Source organism: Terrapene carolina, unplaced genomic scaffold (assembly GCF_002925995.2).
Source record: "Terrapene carolina triunguis isolate 2854851 unplaced genomic scaffold, T_m_triunguis-2.0 Scaffold136, whole genome shotgun sequence".
Classification (NCBI taxonomy): Eukaryota; Metazoa; Chordata; order Testudines; family Emydidae; genus Terrapene; species Terrapene triunguis.
The window spans coordinates 3,262,105-3,280,255 of NW_020664487.1; the positions used below are offsets into that span (position 1 = coordinate 3,262,105).

Consider the following 18,151-nt stretch of genomic DNA (forward strand, 5'->3'; position numbering starts at 1 on the left):
AACTATATCAAATAGTGTTTGGCTTTGAGGGGGGCATTTGCAGCAAAGCACAGGGGAGTTTTGACCCCCAAATGCCAAAAATGTGGCTCTATCAGTATGAAAGGAGGGCCGTCCTTGAGAGCAGACACTACAGCTTCATTTGCAGCAGCCTGTTTCAGGATTGCTGCTCATTTGCAGCTGGTGTGGAATAAAGTGGGTGATGTTATCATTCTAACTGGACATGATGGACCAGTTTGGATGAAAAAGAACCCAGATTTTTGCCCAATTTTTTTTGCACCATTTTATGGTGAGAGCCTTTAGAAATTCATTAGTGCTAACCTGCTCTTGCTGTCTAGAGATCTGACAAGCTCTTTTAAGCCTTCTCTGCACTCTTATCCATTCACAGCTGCTAGAGAGAATGGGTATTTTCCACACACCGTTTGTTAGATCCTTGGCAAGGTCGCCAAATTAAGTGGCAGCAGGAGAGCATTACAGGGGCATGACATGGGTAGTGCGTACCTTACTGTCGAGCTTCTTCATAGTGACCAGGTCTAGAGACTTCAGCGAGTGTCCCGTTGGTGCGATGAAATATAGGCAGGCGTGAATCCTTGTGTCATGGTAATTAAACAGGGAACGCTTGATCTTCAGCTCCTCCTGCAGATAGGCTTCAAACTGAGTGTCGATATATTCGACTATGGGCTTATAGCTGAAAATTTGGAAGGAACAGTTCTTTTCAGATTAGGGCATTCACTATTGGTAAGTTACAGTCTAACTGGCAGACACACATGAAATCTCCTTGCTTTTTTGGGGGGCGGAGGGAGGGGAAAAGAGTCTCATTTTAAGACACTGCCGTCAACCACCCTCATGGTCACCACGAGATTTTCTACTGGAGCCAAGCCCCATCCCCAGCCCACACGCCTTTCTGAATGACCATGTGTTTTACCTTAGACCACAAGAAAACGCATCATGCAAGAGCTCAGCTATGGTGGATTGAAGAGATCCTGGGCTTTCAAATCACTGAGGCCACAACACCCATCTACCCCAGAGAAGAACACACTTCCTCGACACACCCTACAGCACAAACCCTTTGCTTGTCTGCATCATCAAGAGAGACCAGATACGTGTGATGCCAAAAAAATACCAGCTGTTCCAAACTCCAGGCTGGTATTTTAGAGGGAAGAGAGACTTACCTGGGATAACTGCTTCTCGGGAGTTTAGATCTCAGAGCAAAGCTAATAGTAGTTTTTTGTTGTTGACAGCTTTACTGGAGATGCCGTCACGGTGCAATGCGATCTGATTCGTTAACTGACTGCGCTTTCAGAGAAGGGTATCATGGTCCCAGCTCTGTAGTTAGTGCTGTTCAAACCGCTTGTTGCTGAGGGCTAGCCACCACCCGCCTAAAGCTGAACTCGATAGGTTCGGGACTGATCCTTTGAGGTTCTGAGCACCCCTAGCTCCCAATAAAGACGACAAAAGTTGGCAACCCACAGCATATTGCAGGATCAGGCCCTTGAATAGCAGGCATTCGTTGGATTCCTCCTCCCCCAAACAGTGCATGCTAAGAGAGAGCAATTGTCCAAATTCTTATCCGCTGGTTAGAAAACTTTAAATGAAGTCAATTAAACAATCTTTCCTGCAGCTAATGTGCACTCACTCACTCAGTCAGTTGGACACAGTGGAGTAAATCCTTAGCTGCTGTAAATCAGCGACTTCAACAGAATGAGGCCAATTTACACCAGCTGAAGTTCTGGGCCTCATTTGCCAGACTGCAGCAAAAATAATGGCTCCGCCTACTTTCACACCCTCCCCCTTCCCTGGTTGGCTCCCTCCCGGGCTTTAAAAGCTATGGCCCATTAGCAGGTCCCCGATTTGAACACACTTACATTCACAGGAAATATTGCTTCAAAATCCCTGCTTTATAAAATCCCACATTTTAGAGCTCCTTCGAGACTGAAATTAGAGTCAGCCATTTAGAAGACACTGCCCAGATTAAAAGGAGCAGACCCTTGTACCTTGTTAAATGTTCTGCTGTTTAACCTGCCTTGGGACCAGAGAGCAATGCAAGGAATGGGTGTTTGTTCTGTTAAGTGGAGTTGCATTGAAATTCTGCTGCTTTCCTGCCATCTCATCTCCCTGCAGTCTCGGGCCCAAGAAAACACACTCCAAGAAGCGACGGGAGCACAAAGCCGAGAGATGTTCCTGACACTGCGGTCTCATAGCAGCCTCATGATGATAACAGCTGAAGGGATGAAGGTGAGCCCATTAGGGGTCACAGGCAGAGGAGCTGAAAACATTCCCTGCGCAGATAGCCAGAAATGCATCTTGTATCTGAATCCAGAGCAGGGAACCACGTCCGGCTCCAGATTGCAGGGCAGCTGTTTGAAGGCTGTATGCAGCAGTGCATGATTGGATTTGCGATACACCACATTCCTCCCTGGTTTACCTCTTGGAGTGGAGATTGGTGCAGAATATGGCCCAGGTGATCTAACAACCACCTGCGCAGGGCGCACTGTGATCAGCACTGTTAACCACATGGCTACAAAACAGCTGTCAAACATCTCACTAGGAATGCTCAGAACCCAGTCCTCCCTCCAGTCTCCATCCCCTGGGTAACACTGTCTGAGTGTTGATCCCCAAAGGATCCAAGGAGGCCTCAGACAATAGCGTATTGTAAAATTGGTTGTGGCTGTCTGCTTGGGGCCTGTCGTGGTCCGAAATTAGAGAAGACGCTGTACAAAAGGGTCACCAGAATGGTCTGGAAGGCCCTAATCTGGTAGCCCCCGTTGCTGTAGTCACGGGCGACATGTCTCGGATTGTGCTGCGGCAGAGTTAGAACAATGGCTTTCCTATGCCCGTCACACCATGGCTGCCTCTCTAAAGGAGCTCTGGAGAGTGAAGTCTGAGGGACTCCAGTCACAATACTGCCTGCTCTTGCTGTCTGTTCAATGAATCCAATGCAAAGTGACCCAGCAGTAACGAGCTGCCGTGTTCCCATGCTGAACACCTGCTCCTTCTCTGACTTGCCTTCCTTCTAGCTTGAGAGCATATGGCATCGCTCAAAGCACAGAGCTGCCTACAGTCAACACACACTTCACTTTTCATTTCTCCTTTGCAGGAAGGCACACGGTGCGTTAGTTAAAAGCTGCTGCAGAGCAGGAGGAGCGAAGCTTGGATAGTACACAACACACACACACAGCATTTTGGTGCACTCGCAGCCAATCGGGATGCTTTTAAAAACGGCAATGGCTTTCCAAAACCAAAAATAACCAACCAATGCCAAGAATCTCGAGAAGTTTTCCATCAAGGGATAGAAATATTAAGACGAGCCCAACAATCTTAAAATACTGACTGGGATTAGGAGATCCCAGGAGAAGGCAGACGTGTTTTTAAGTGTATGAATGTCTATTCGGACAGCGCAGTTGGGCATCCTGGAAATACTAAACAATAGTCTACGTAGTATGTTGGAACGTACATGCAGAACGTTTACTTCTAGTCTGAAACGGGAAAATCTGCATCCAAACTAAAACCCATCCTCATCCCAACATGGCCTTAAGAACCATGTGATCGGTGAGTTCTCTCTTGCTGAGGTCTGGAGGAACGAACACCGAGTCAGGAATGCCTAAATTCTAGTCCCAGCTTTGTCACTGACTTGAATGACCTTTTGACAAGTCACTTCACTCACCATATCAGGTTCCCATCCATCAAAGAGTGATAGTATCTACCTGCTTTACACGGCTGTGGCGTGGATTCCCTACTTGATGACTAAACAGTGCTTTCACCATGCAAAGCATTATCTAATTAAGTAATATTATTTAATACAAATTAAAATTATATACAATTAGATCAAATTAATTTACACTAAACTGCACAATTTAATACGCTCATCTGTGAAACCAACAGTTTTCAGAAGCAACTGGACTTTTGCTTGGCACAATAAATCTCCACAATCCAGTGCATTATTATTCTGCATTATTATTCCTATTACAGCAGTGACTAGAGGCCCCCCCAATCAGAATCAGGGCTTCATTATACTTGGCACTACACATGCACATAAGAAGATACAGTCTCCGCCCTGAAGAGCTTACATTCTAAATAGACCAGACTGATGAAGGATGGGAGGAGATAGAGGCTTAGGGTGTGTCTACACAGCAACTAGACACCCAGGGCTGGCCTGTGCCAACCGACTCGAGCTCACGGGGCTGTTTCATTGCTCCCACCTCACAGGGTCCCAGAGCCCAGGCTCCAGCTGAGCACAGAAGTCTACAAAGCAATTAAACAGCCCCGCAGCCTGAGCCCGAGTCGGCTGGCGGGCTAGCTGCGGGTTTTTCTTTGATGTGTAGACATACCCATAGACAGCTGAAGGGACTCACGCAAGGTCACACAGCAGGTCAGGGAATAGAACTCAAGTCTCCTGAGTCCCGGTCCAGCATTCTATCTGCTGGACTACGCCGTTTCCTTAAATCAGTGTGCCACTAAACCCAACTACAGCACCAGGTTTGACGCTGCAGTCCTCAAGGGCATTGGATACTAAATACCATTCCTGTAGTAGTACGTTCAAGCCCTTCCGGCCTGAGGATGGATCAGTGCGAGCCCCCCTTCCTATGTAAAAGCAACTTACCTGTCATCTTTATTAATCTGATCTCCAAATCCAACTGTGTCAACAATGGTCAGCTTCAGACGGACGTTGCTCTCCTGGAGTTCATAGCTTCTTGCTTTCAACCTCACACCGGGCTCGTTGTGGGTGGCTGGGTCACTTTCAAACTTTGTGTTAAACAGAGTGTCCATTAAGGTTGACTTGCCAATGCCAGTTTCACCTGAGCAGACAGAGAATGTGTTAGAGCTAGAGATCACTCCGCTCCCCTACCATTCTGTCCAAAGCTCTCTTTAGAGCAGAGAGACAGACAGACAGACAGACAGGACAGACAGAGTTACTTCTGTAGCACCAAAAACACAGCAGATGGTTCTCAGACAGCGAGATAAGCTCTTCAGGCCTAGATGCCTTATAAGATGGCTGCCATCTTGGTCAGCCACCGGGGATTGAACTGGGGACTTTCAGAGCTAAAAGCATGGGCTGCGACAGCTTGAGCTTTTGCTGGGGTTGTAACAGACTCATTTCCCCTGAAGATCAGGCAGTGAGGAGGATCTGTAAGATACGCTCATCATTGGACTACCTACATCTTCTGATCAAAGGAAGCTCGGCCCAAGCCAGCGCCCCAATCCACTATGCGATGGCCGCCAGTTTGGCAGACACCAGGTACCTCTAGACTAGAGCTACACGTATGAATTTCTACCGCTTGAGCCAGGCTCTGTGGCTGAGACCTGTAACCAACTCCCATTTCTGTATGGATCGGGCCCAGAGGGGAGCACCACACACACACTCACACTTACCACTGGGTTACGTTTACAGTTATAGACAATGTACAGACAAAGGATGGGATACCACAAATACTTAGGTAACCAGCCAACAGCATGGAGCACAATGATGTTTCATCATTTTTGGGAGGGGCAAAGGGTTAATATACTTTCCTGACAACAATTTTGTTAACACCCCTCTTCGGGGGGTGGAGAGGGTGAATTAGGCTTTATAGGCCTCCTGGACTAGGTATACTTAGAGAAGAGATTGGAAGTGTGGTGGGCTGAGTAGGATGCCGAAATGTGCAGCATCGGTCAACGGACCAGGTGAGTTTTCTAGGTGGGGCAAAGCAAGGGTCGCCTTCCGCTGAAGGAGCAGGAATCAGCCATTGCTGGAAGCAGGTTATTAGACTTGCTAGACCCAAGATGTAAATATGGCAAATCCTACATTCCTAAGTACGCTTTTCCTTTGTGTTTTCTTCTGCCATTGCTGATTATTTTTACACTAGACTGATTGGCTATGTAATATCCTCTCTACTGACTCATGAAGAAGTTAATTCTTTCCCCAGACACTCCTCACACACTGTTTATATGACATGTGCGTCCCATGGAGGGAGGTGTATATCGCTGGTCTAAGTCCTGTTGTGGCAATCAAATCAAAGCAGGCAAACCCCCGCATCCACGTAGATCCCCACAGAAATCAGTAATTATATGTTGTTTGAAGTCAATGGGGCTCTGCGTAGGTTCAGAGTCTGGATGTAGATCTAACTGCAGGATTGAGGCATTCATGACGAAGCCAACATATAGATATATAGAAAAGCAAATTATTTCTTAAAAGGTAACTTAAAAGGCAAATGATTATAATATTAAAAATCGGGCGTGTGCAGTTTTAGATAATTTATGGTTAGGCCTGGCAGAATTCAATTTTTTTTATTTATAATTTTGATGGATAAGATAGATGTTTATTTAAGCATCGTTTTCATTTTTCATCTATTTTAATTTTCACAGTTCCGCAAAGTTACGGGAGGGGGGCAGACAACAATTATTTAACGACAGCAGACGTTAAGATTAAAAAAAATAAAGTTTTTCAACCATTAAACACACAAATTGCCTACACTGCATGTCAAAATATACAAATTAAATAACCTTAAATCAAACAAGTTCTGAAGCAGCATTTTTCTTACTTTGCCTAGCTGTAAATTTCAATGGTCATCAATGGAAATATTTTTTCGCAAGGGGGGGGGGGGGGGGGGGGTGCGTGCGTGCGTGTGTGTCATTCACCAATAAAAATCTAATTCTTCCAAGCCTGATGTTTACAGAAGGACAAGGTTGGGGTTTGTTTGTTTTTTGTTCTTGAAACTGTTTTTCTACTTGCTTTTTAAACTTAAAGGGGACAAGAATAGCAAAACTTGGTCTTCTCTAGTTTTGCTGGAGGGCTTCAAAACCTGCTCATTGTGAGCACTAACACACTGGTAAAGAATCAACACTCCCTTCCGTTAAAGAATTCCTTTAACCAAAATGTTAGTCATGGAAGTTAACAGTAAGTAGGTATTGACAAAACTAAACTAAAAACAAACCACAGAAACCAGGAATTTAAAAAAAAAAAAAAAGATTCTGACTACCAATCTCTTCTCTCAAATGCTCAACTTTCACTCTTGTGACCTCATCATTGCACTGGTTATCACAGAGCATTCCAGGGCAGACTAGACCTGAATTTCTAATGTAAACACACGAGCAGGAAAGGGAGAAAAATTGTTAAAATCAAGACCATTCATTTTTAATATATTAAAGAAGCAAAAAGGGAATGTGTGGGCCCAATTTGTTTTCAGGTCACCACTAAGATACCTTGATGGAAGGCAGTACAGAGGAATGGTGTCTTCACAAAAACAACAGTGGTAATGTGAGACCTCCTTGTAAGAGTCGCCAGCAGCAAAGAGTAACACGTCTGTGATGGCTGTTTCCATTTAATAACCAAAGATGATCAGCCTATTTTTAAGTTAAGGACCTGTTTATTTGCCATGGTCCACTCCTTTCACATTTAGTGATACAGTGTCCCCTTTAAATAAAAAAAGAAGATCATGGTCTCTATTTGGCATGGACTATGGAAAGAAAGATTGGGTTCCATGAGAACAGGGTGTGTTGAACCGACACTCAAACTGAGTCACAGAGGGTCCGTCCAGACTACAATCACGGACTGTGACTGCAGCTACGGCCGACATACCTGAACCAGATTTCATCTGGCTAGCTTGGATACTGGAGCAGTGATGCCACAACAGTGTGGGCTAACCCCACGCGCAATTACCCAGTGACCCAGATGGGTTTGTACAGCCTGCACTGAAGCATGCCATAGCTTCACAGCACTGGGAACCGAGCGAGCTAGATTAAAGCTAGCTTGGGGTTTGCTGGCTCCGGTGGCAATCGCACCCAGCCATTGCACGCTAGACACACCCAGGGTCTCTGCCCATTCAGCGCTAGCACTGGACAGCCCGCATTCCAGGAGCCTGCCCAACACTAAGGATATGTCTATACTTACCTCCGGGTCCGGCGGTAAGCAATCGATCTTCTGGGATCGATTTATCGCGTCTTGTCTAGACGCGATAAATCGATCCCGGATGTGCTCGCCGTCGACGCCGGTACTCCTGCTCTGCGAGAGGAGTACGCAGAGTCGACGGGGGAGCCTGCCTGCCGCGTCTGGACCCGCGGTAAGTTCGAACTAAGGTACTTCGACTTCAGCTACGTTATTAACGTAGCTGAAGTTGCGTATCTTAGTTCGAAGTGGGGGGTTAGTGTGGACCAGGCCTAATACTTGAGAGCCTACTCTCTAAGCAGCTGATCCTCGCCTCCTCGCTATGCTCTAAGGAAGGGTCCCAACTTGCAGAGCTGCTCCTGGTAGGAATCACACCACCCCGCTGAACCCAGACTTGTACACCTTGGGTTTCATTCTAGCCCTCAGAAGGCTGTTTTGGGCATGCTCAGCTTTCTAGCTGAACCATTTGCTCCTAGCCATAATCCTTCCACCAAGGGAGCCTAAGATCTCTACACCTATTCATTATTGTTCTCTCATTGGAATAATACCACAACTCCTGCTTTTCTTGCATTGACTCACAGGCCATATGAATAAGTTTTGGTGCTTGCAAAGATATACAGGCAGGGAATGAAACACTGGTTTTGGGCCTAAAACTTGCAATATTTAAACGAGGACCCGTGTCCAAAAGCCCACTCCTAGCTTGAGGGATCAATCATCATTTGAAGGGGCCAGTAACCATCGAGGCTAGAAATGCTGGGATTTACAGATTTTCAAGGCGGTCCTATCCTGGAAAGTTGCAAGATATACAGGAAGCCTTAAAATCATGTCATTCTCATAGCCATCTGGCTTTCCCTTTTGCTTCTCTCCCTGCCTGGTTTTAGCTGCCAGTTTCTCAAACTGTTACGGCTGGAAAGCAATACTTTCTCCAAACCAAGAGCAGCTTGGAATCTCAGCTCGCAAAGCTCAAAGCAATAAGGCTTTTAAGAATATGTATCTATATCATAGCCACAAATCAGCTCAATGTGGTCCCCCTGAGGAATGCACAGTGCATGGAATTACTATTATTAAACAGTTCTATTGTAAATCACTAGAGCGGTGTTTGATGGCGAGCTGCTAAAGCAAACATAGTCATCATTGCATACTGTTCTCTGTGGCTCAAGACATGCTACATTTAGAAGCGTTACGTCACCATGCAGGAGCCAATTGTGCGCTTTCCCTCAAAGAGCTGCCAATTTTTTTTCTCCTTCCTTTGGACAATAGCAGCAACGTGTGTGTGAAATTTCTATTTGGAGCTTAACAAAAGTTGACCGGCACATTTTGAAAAAGAAAAAACGTGGAGCAAATTGCTACGTTAATGAAGACAAATTGAGTCATGCTAGGCTAGGAATGTTTACTGCACAAGGAAAAAAAGCAAGCAATTTATGCCATTTTGATCATCCAAGTGCTGGCTAATCGGGAAGCTCTCTGCTGAATTTTAAACAGCTTCATGCTGCTAAGGGACTCATGCAATGGTCGGTTGCTCTGGTCATATTTCCCCATGCTCATTCTCCTGTCTAGCTCCTGAACCCCTAATGCTGCGAGTACAGTCTAGTCTGGCTAGCCAGATGTGGATTCAGATAGCTGAAACTGCACTGTGGACAATATTCTAAACAGGACATGAAAGCCCCAGTCAAAGCATTTAAAAAAAAATAAACCTAAAGTCGTTAATCAGAAAAGAGAAAACATTTTGCTTCAACACATGAGCAATGGAAATAGATAGTTTATGGAACGTTCTGCCAAGCTAAGGGTTTTGTTTGTGCACAGAAGTGCATTCAATGTTTGAGCAACTTTAGATGATATTTTGAAGACGACCGAGATGTTAAAACTATTTTGCCACATGGTTGATTAAAATCAAGGCTTTCCACTTAGTGGAAAATCAATCCTCCCTGGTTCCCTTTTATAATGCTCACCCTATTGGTTTATGTCTCATCCATGTTACTGAATTGTAGGAATGTGTTGCTCCCTAATTATAAGCCTTGAAGAACGGCAAACTGTTCCCTTGGCAATAAGGCGGGAGTGACCTTGTTCTAGCGCCTATGTTTGGAAAACTTATTGGCAACAATGATATCATCTTTGCAGCTGGCTGTCCACGCGCTTAAGAGATGGGTTTGTAATCTCATGCTCATGTATACTGCCTGCCTTCTGAATGGGCAAGAATGTAACCACTCAGATAAGTTGTAAACAAAGTAAAGAGAAGAATAAAAACCCCAGGAAAGGTTTTTTCCTGAGAGGCTTTTTGCTTGAGGCTTTTGAAGCTCTCTGGCTACCAACAAACCTGGCGTTCTGTTTCCTTTCCTGCGTCGTCACCACAGCACTGAATGGAAGGGTTTTTTGTGTTTATTTACTCTCTCTCACACTCACAGACACACCCCCCCTCTTTGTTTAAATTAATAATTTTCTTGTCACATGATGCCTTGTTGTGAAAAACCATTTGCTCAGCAGTGCAGCATCACTTACCAACACAAAGAATGTTGAAGCAGAACCCTTGAGAGGTTGATTTGTTGACCAGCTGATCTGGAAGACTGTCAAAGCCCACATGACCGGAGAGGGACAGGTTTCGAAGCTCGTCATTCTGAAAATCCCAAACAGAAATATTTGTAACCAAGATGTAGAGCACCAAGGTACGCAGGTGAAAGTTACAGGAATACCAATCACTCTCAAAGGAGAGCAGAATAATCTCTCCCTGGGACCCCTTTTAGTCAAGGTGGTTGAGGGCAGGAGTGAAGGGAGAGAGTAGATTCTCAATTTCCTTCCCAATCCTCAGATGTCTTCCTTCCCTACTGTGGGGTTAGCTATCTACAATGCCCCCAAACCAAGTAGGCAGTTCTTCTGTGCCCGTGACTGGCAGATCAGCAAACATTAGCAAATTGCAGAAGATAAAACTGAAGTCCTGTGCCCCAAGTTTCCAACGTTCCTGTAGCCATAGGAGAAAAAAGTTAGGAGGTGACATACACAGTCAGACAACTAGGTACTGCAGGACTTCACTCAGAGTAGTACATCACCTGCCACGGACAGTACCAGTAGGCGTGAGCCAAAGTGATATCTTTCTCCCACTATGAGAAAGGGATCAAGTGACCTTCTCCGTTGGATCATATGAACTGGAACCATAAACTCCCTGAACATTAAATCTCACCAAATGAGGGTCAATCCATCCTCCTCATCATATCCACTCATTATACCCCACACCCGAACATAGCCACTCTATGAACTTCATACCCTCATATCTCAATGCCTGTACTTTGACGCATCAACCTTTTACCCCCAATTGGGGATATTGCAGATTATGTATTCCTTATGCCACCTGATCATAAACCAAACTTTGCACCCTCGATAATCTGTACGTTATTCCCTGATAACCAGAAACTTCTATGCTCAAACTCTGTTCACTTTTTTTTTTTAACATCTTAATACAATTTTTAAATATGTTGTGACCACACCCGACCAAGCTGCAATCTTAGCTGTGATCAGATGAGCCCCCATTACAATGCACCTGGCGAGACAGATTCTCTGCCTTGCTTTGTTACCATTGGGCAGCTCCGGTGATGCAGAGGCGATGGAAACTGGTTACCTCTTCCCTGTTGACGATTTCCCCTGTCTGGTTCAGAACCACTATAGGCAGCTTCTCCACCACTGCCCCTGCAACCCTTCAATGGGGGGGTGTTGGACTAAGAAGGGGTTGTGGCTGGATCATGCTGAAGTCTGGCTACCCCGAACTGGCCCCTTGGGATTTTGACTTCAATGTCATTAGTCCTGATTTAAATAAGTGGAGAACCCAGCTGGCTATTCCGTTACATTTGTCATGGAAAAAGGAACTTCCCAGAATTCTACTAATCTGCACAGCAACGTAGCAGAAATGGGACACTTTGTGCTTCAGCGCGGACTCTTGTTTTACGACAGCAGCAGGACATCGTTCACATTGTGCAGATAATGCCGCTAAAGCCAGCTAAATCCCTGCCGGCTTTGAAAGGCTTCGGCTGTGTCGTTCTGACAAGGCCGATGCGCACGTTACTCTCTGGATGGTTTGGTTTACGCACAACATCGGCGTAAGGTGAGAAAGCAGGGCCGTCATCCCTCGGCTTTTTCACATGACGCACAATTTCCCGTACAGAGCACATCTCATGTTCCATATCCCTGAAGGAAAAGTACAGTCACCCAAATCAGACGTATTCAAGTCTTCATTCAGGGTCACTTTAAGCACCTGGGAAGGTTTAACCAGTAGTTCCCGCCCCATCCATTTGCCTCTGCTGGCTTGGTCGGGTACCCTGAACTGAAAGACACCAACCGATATTTTCATGGGGTTTATTGTACCAGCAGAGACCTGGCCGGATGAAGAGTTGGAGCAGGTCCAATGTTATATTTAGAGTTTTCCACAACAGCTGTGTAATAACTTACATTTTAGTCTAGAAAAAGCAGCCACATTAGTTCGCTCTTCTGCCAAATCACATCGACTCAAATGCCTTGAAAACAGATGACAGAACTCCGTGAAACAGAAAAAGGTGTCGTTCCCGCAGCTCGTGTTGGGTGCCCCAGACTTCGGACCTTTCAATGTTTTCCAATGCCAGATATTTGCATAGGGGCTACTCAATGTGTGTTATATGTTTGCAACTAAATTATAATCCTGTACAGCCTGGGCCTGATCCAAAGCCCTCCGAACTCAATGGGAGTCTTTCCCTTGACTCCAACTGGATTTGGATCAAGTCCTTAGAGAAACGGTGTTTAATCTAGTTCTTAGGGATCATCCTTCTTTGCTGCTCTGTGTTCTATTCTCCCATTTGCCAGGGATTTGCTGTGCAACAAGGGGCAAGTCACTGACCTTTCCTATGCCCATTTCCCACCCAGAAACAAACAGCCCTATTGCTCAGGGGTTGAGAGACCAGGGCCTCGTCTACATTTCCAAGGGTTTGCTGGCTTTAAGCCACCTCCCCCCCCCCCACCCCCAACTCAAATACCAGAATGCAGGTATCTGTCAATCACACTTCACTCTAGTACCTCAGCTGCAGAGAATCATTAAATGCCTTTTATCCTCACCACACCCCTGTCCTCTGAACATCTCCCATTAGGGGGTGCACTCCGAGGGTAACTACTGGCAGGAATGTCTCGAGCAGGGAACACCAGAGCCACTGTCTCCCTGCCATAGCAAGGAGAGGACAAAGCCAATCAGCAGCCACTCTTTGCTGCTGGTGCTCTCCGCAGAGCCAGCCAATTCTACTCACTAGCATGCAGGGCCGGTGCAACCATTTAGGCAAACTAGGCAGCCGCCTAGGGCGCCTAGTGGTTGGGGGCGCCTAAAAGCCCGCTCAGGCCAGGAGGTGGAGTGGAGGTGAGCTGGGGCAGGGGGCGCACGGGGAGGGCCGCCCGCAGTAACGGGGAGGGGGGCGCACAGGGGAACCGCTCCTCGCCCCAGATCACCTCCATTCTGCCTCCTCCACTGAGCACACAGCCCCTGCTCTAATTCTCCTCCAATCGGCGCCGCAAGCCTGGGAGGGGAGGAGAATTAGAGCAGCACCTGTGTGCTCAGCAGAGGCGGCGGAGCCGAGGTGAGCTGGGAGGGGGGTCTCCCCAGGCGGGGTTAGTTGCCGCGGGGGGGGGGGGCTCCCCGGGGGGGGGGCTGGGTTAGCTGGGTGTGGAGGGGGACGCAAGCTGGCAGTTTACCTAGGGCGCGCAACTTCCTTGCACCGGCCCTGCTAGCATAGGAGTCCTACTTTAAAAACGTCTGCCTTTCTGTGCGTTAGAACCAGATGCCAATGGGGCCACCGGTGCTGCAGAGTGTGAACACCCCCGGACAAACGGGCTCACACCGCATGGAAACGCGACCGATTCTGCTGTGCACCGGGACGCCTACAGGGGGCTGGTCTGTGCTAGGAGACATTAGCCGCCATTTGTAACTGGGGAAAGCCAATGGCGACAGCCATTAGTCTTGCGGAGCAGAGAAAAGAGAAAGGGAGGAGTCCATACTGGCACAATGTCTAATGCTGAAGCCGATGCATTAAGCTTAAACAAAGAAGAAGCTGGATCTATTTTCCTCTCTACATTGGGCCAGCTTGTTCCTGTGTGCTTTAACTGGGACAGGACAGAGGGGAAGGCGCATGGACCAGAGAGCAGGGTGAGGGTACAGTCTGGGCCAATGCCATTCATTATCGTGCTCCCAGTGAAAGAGCTTGGGAGGGTGGAATGGAGAGGGGAAGATTCTTGAAATGGTTTTGTGGTCCTTGTTCAGGCACTTTAGCCAGATCCTCAGCGAGGTAAATCAGCACAGGTTGTCAATGGAGCTACAACAACTTCCCCCAGCTGAGGATCTGGCTCTGAATGTTGAACCCCAGGGTGGTCCATTGTGTTTGCATATAGCTCCCCCGATCAGTATCCAGAAGTCCCAATTACTGACCCTTAGGAATCCCAGGAACACAGGCAGGCAGTTTTGGATTATTAGCCCAGACCGGTATCAGCAGAGAAGGGAAGGATTACTACAGCGTGAAGACAAAAACTCCACCCTAAAGCCAGGCCAGGGAAGAGCTGCTTCCTGCATAATGATCCAGACCAACAGTGTGAGATCTGCCATGGGGCCGAAAACCACTTCGGGAATTACCCTCCCCACTTTTGCTGCTATTTAGAAACCAAACCAAGCTGCATTAACTGGAGCGAATACATGAAACTACACAACTGTGCTTTAGTCACTGGCCCTCGCCCCACTCTGGAGAAGGGGGTGGGGTGGACAAAAACTGCTGGGAAACTCCTCTAGCGCAAAATAGTTTGTGGCCTCAGATTTTATCAGCCTGGAAAGGAAGCCGCTGCAGTGGAGCAGTAAGTGTGACTATTTCAGCACATAATTATAAGACCGGGAGGATGATTCAGTGGGGTGTGGCACAAATATTTTAAACACGAAGATGCCAACTCAGATGGCCTCACTTATCTTGTAATTAGCCGTCGTGATGTATGTCACATTGGAGTCAGTGGGCTAGATTCTGCTCTCAGATACACTTACATAAAACCTGTTCAATGGACATAGGAAAGACTCCTGCCTTTGGGAGGGAAAGTTGTCAATATGACCTACAGTGATAGGTTTTTTTTCAACTAGAAAGAAATCCCGGCATTCTGATCCCCGTTATCCTGGTGTAAACATGGGTTTTCTCTGTTGCAGTTCATGGAGTCAGTCAAGTTTAATGCTGGTGCAACTCAGATCAAAATCTGGATCATTCTTTTTCCTTAGGTAAAGAGAGTCTTTCAAAGGGTGAAAAGACATCACTGAACCACTGCAGTGCAGGGGTTTGTTCCTAGATGGAAAGGTCCCTCTCTCCTGGTGCAGGATTCTCCCCTACATCATATGCACCAATACTTCATCCAAGCCAAGCCACTCAAGGAATGTGTCTTCCCATCATTTCCATGAGGTGATTTAGAGATCTCAGCACAAGGAAAAACTTCTTGAGTTTCAGCCTAAGTTTTCCCTTTCATCATCACCGCCACGGCAAATCCCAAAGCGACATGGCCTCCTTGCAAATCATGCACCACCCAGATCCATCCCTGGCAAGATGCTGAAGGTGGTCTGGCTGCACATTCCATTATTTCCTTGCTCAACATCATCCCTAGTACTACTTCCCCACCCCGAGTCAAAACAACACCTCTAACATCACTAATGCTGATGACTCGGAGGAGTATGACAACCTGGAATTAAGGGATGGGCCTATTAATACACAGCCATTTGCCAATGTTATTCTTATGGCATGAGGTTAAGGGAATGACATCTACCTGGCTCCTTCCCCGAGTGTATCATTAGGCCTGTTAGGCCAAATCCTCAGCTGATCTAAATCAGTGGAGCTCCTCTCATTTCAATAATTACACCAGCTTACAAAAGCTGAAGTTCTCACCTCTAACATCTAGAAAATCTCATGTGTTGCAGGCTTTTCAAGACATCTGAAGAGCAGGTAAAGGGGAATTTTCATTTTTAAACTGGTCCTTCCTGTAGGTGCGGGACAGAGTCACTGCTTAATCATTCTGTTGTTCGCCATCTTGGGTTGTTTTTGTGTAAGCTTTCCCCCGCCCCCAATATGGGGTGTACATTTGTATGATGCGATTTGTAGGCCATTAAAATTATTTTGTCTGATCCATTAACAGCTGTAGAGCAGAGTGAGAGAGAGACAGAAGATTGAGACAAAATTCAAAATGCTGAATATTGGAAAGGTGGAATGTGATGAGGCTACAATGGATGAACAGCTAGAAACTTTGATGAGCGATGATCTTCCTGGCTTCAATACTGTCACTTTCAGTGTTTCTTTTGGCAGGGTGAAGGAGGACAAAGTGTGGCAGAGAGGCACAAACCTTCAGAGGCTGTAAGACCTTCCATCTAACCAGGGCAGAAAGCCAGGCTCCATTCTATATAGCACTTAAAACAAAAACAGAACAAAAAGTTGAGTTTGTGATGACCAGGAGAACAGCATGGTGACTTGCCTGGTGGGTGCAAAGGTTGAGGACCTCTTGAGACTTATGTGCAGTGTTGGAGAGAAGCCGGTGGTCGTGGTACAAGTAGGTAACAGTGAGATAGGGCAAGGAAGGAGAGAGGTCCTGGAGGCCAAATGTAGGCTGCTAAGTCCAGGACCTCCATGGTAGCATTCTCTGAAATGCTGCCAGTTACACACACAGGGCCAGAAAGACAGGCAGAACTGCAGGGTGTCAATCAGTGATGACTGCATGGAAACTATTTAAAAAACACCATAATAGAGGCTCAGATTAAATGTATAGCCCAAATTGTAAAAAAAAGCGAGAAAAAAAATTGCCATGACTAACCAGCATAGCAAAAGAGGTGGTCAGAGGCAAAAAGGCATCCTTTAAAAATTGGAAGACAATGGAAAGGAGCATAAACTCTGGCAGTCAAGTGTAAAAGTATAATTAGGCAGGTCAAACAAGAATTTGAAGGGCAACTAGCCAAAGACGGAAAAAAATGTTTGCTGTTAATTTTTGTAAGTACATTAGAAGCAGGAAGCCTGCCAAACAATCGGGGGGGAAGGGGCCGGCACTGGATGATGATCAAGGTACTAAAGGAGCACTCAGAGAAGATCAGGCTATTGCAGAGAAGCACAATGAATTCTTTGCATCGGTCTTCGCTGCAGAGGATGTGAGGGGGATTCCCACACCTGAGCCATTATTTTTAGATGACAAATCTGAGGAACTGTCCCAGATTGAGGTGTCAATAGAGGAGGTTTGGGAATAAATTGATAAATTTAATAGTAATAAGTCACCAGGACCAGATGGTATTCACCCAAGAGTTCTGAAGGAACTCAAATATGAGATTGCAGAACTAACTGTAATATCAGCCTCTGTACCAGATGACTGGAGGGTAACTAATATAATACCTATTTTTAAAAGAGGCTCCAGAGGCAATCCTGACAATTACAGCCAGTAAGCATAACTTCAGTACCAGGCAAATTGGTTGAAACTATAGTAAAGAACAGAATTATCAGATGCACGGATGATCACAATACGTTAGGGAAAAGTCAACACGACTTTTGTAAAGGGAAATCACGCCTCACCAATCTATTGCATTGTGCAGGGGGTTAGACTAGATGATCATAATGGTCCCTTCTGACCTTAAAGTCTACGAGTCTATTAGAATTCTTTGAGGGAATGAACAAGGATGTGGACCAGGGTGATCCTGCTGACCTAGTGTAATAGGACTTTCAGGGCACATCTACACTGCAATTAAAAACCCATGTCTGGCCCCTAACAGCTGATTTGAGCTCGCGGAGCTGTTTAACTGCAGTGTAGACATTCATGCTTGGGTTGCAGAATCAACGGTAGAGGTCAATATGCTAGAGGTCAATGAAATCATGAATGGTGTGGAGAAAAATGTATTATTCACTCCTTTACATAATACAAGAACCAAGGGTCACCCAATGAAATAAATAGGCAGCAGGTTTAAAACAAAAGGAAGTCGACAGTCAACATGTGGAACTCCTTACCAGTGGACATCGTGAAGACCAAAAATATAATTGAGTTGAAAAAATAATTAGTTTCTGTTCATTCCTTCTGAAACATCTGGTACTGGACACTGTCAGAAGGCAGGATACTGGGCTAAGTGGGCCACTGGTCTGACCCAGTATGGCCATTCTTATGTTCATGGTCTCTGTTCCCGTCACGACCTTTCAATTTCAAGTTCACATGTTCATTTTACAAGTAAAAAGTCAGGAGAGTCTCTCTGACTGCTAGCCCTACAAACTCAACCAGGGTTCTTTTCTAATGCATCAAACATACCATCGGTTCTGCAGA

At 46.1% G+C, this 18,151-nt stretch overlaps 1 protein-coding gene across 3 annotated transcripts in view; it reads right to left on the reverse strand.

The window, feature by feature from the left end:
* SEPTIN11 (septin 11) overlaps positions 1–18,151 on the reverse strand; it is a 70,655-nt gene that overhangs the window by 22,681 nt on the left and 29,823 nt on the right. For all 3 annotated transcript variants that reach the window (XR_002908112.2, XM_024199920.2, XM_024199919.2), the window contains exons 2-4: positions 10,355–10,469; positions 4,598–4,793; positions 499–685 (exon numbers count right to left, since the gene is read on the reverse strand). Coding sequence is in view for 2 of the 3 variants with exons in the window: in XM_024199920.2 (XP_024055688.1) it covers positions 499–685; positions 4,598–4,793; positions 10,355–10,469 (498 nt within the window). In the remaining variant the exon portion in view is untranslated. The remainder of the gene's footprint in view (positions 1–498; positions 686–4,597; positions 4,794–10,354; positions 10,470–18,151) is intronic.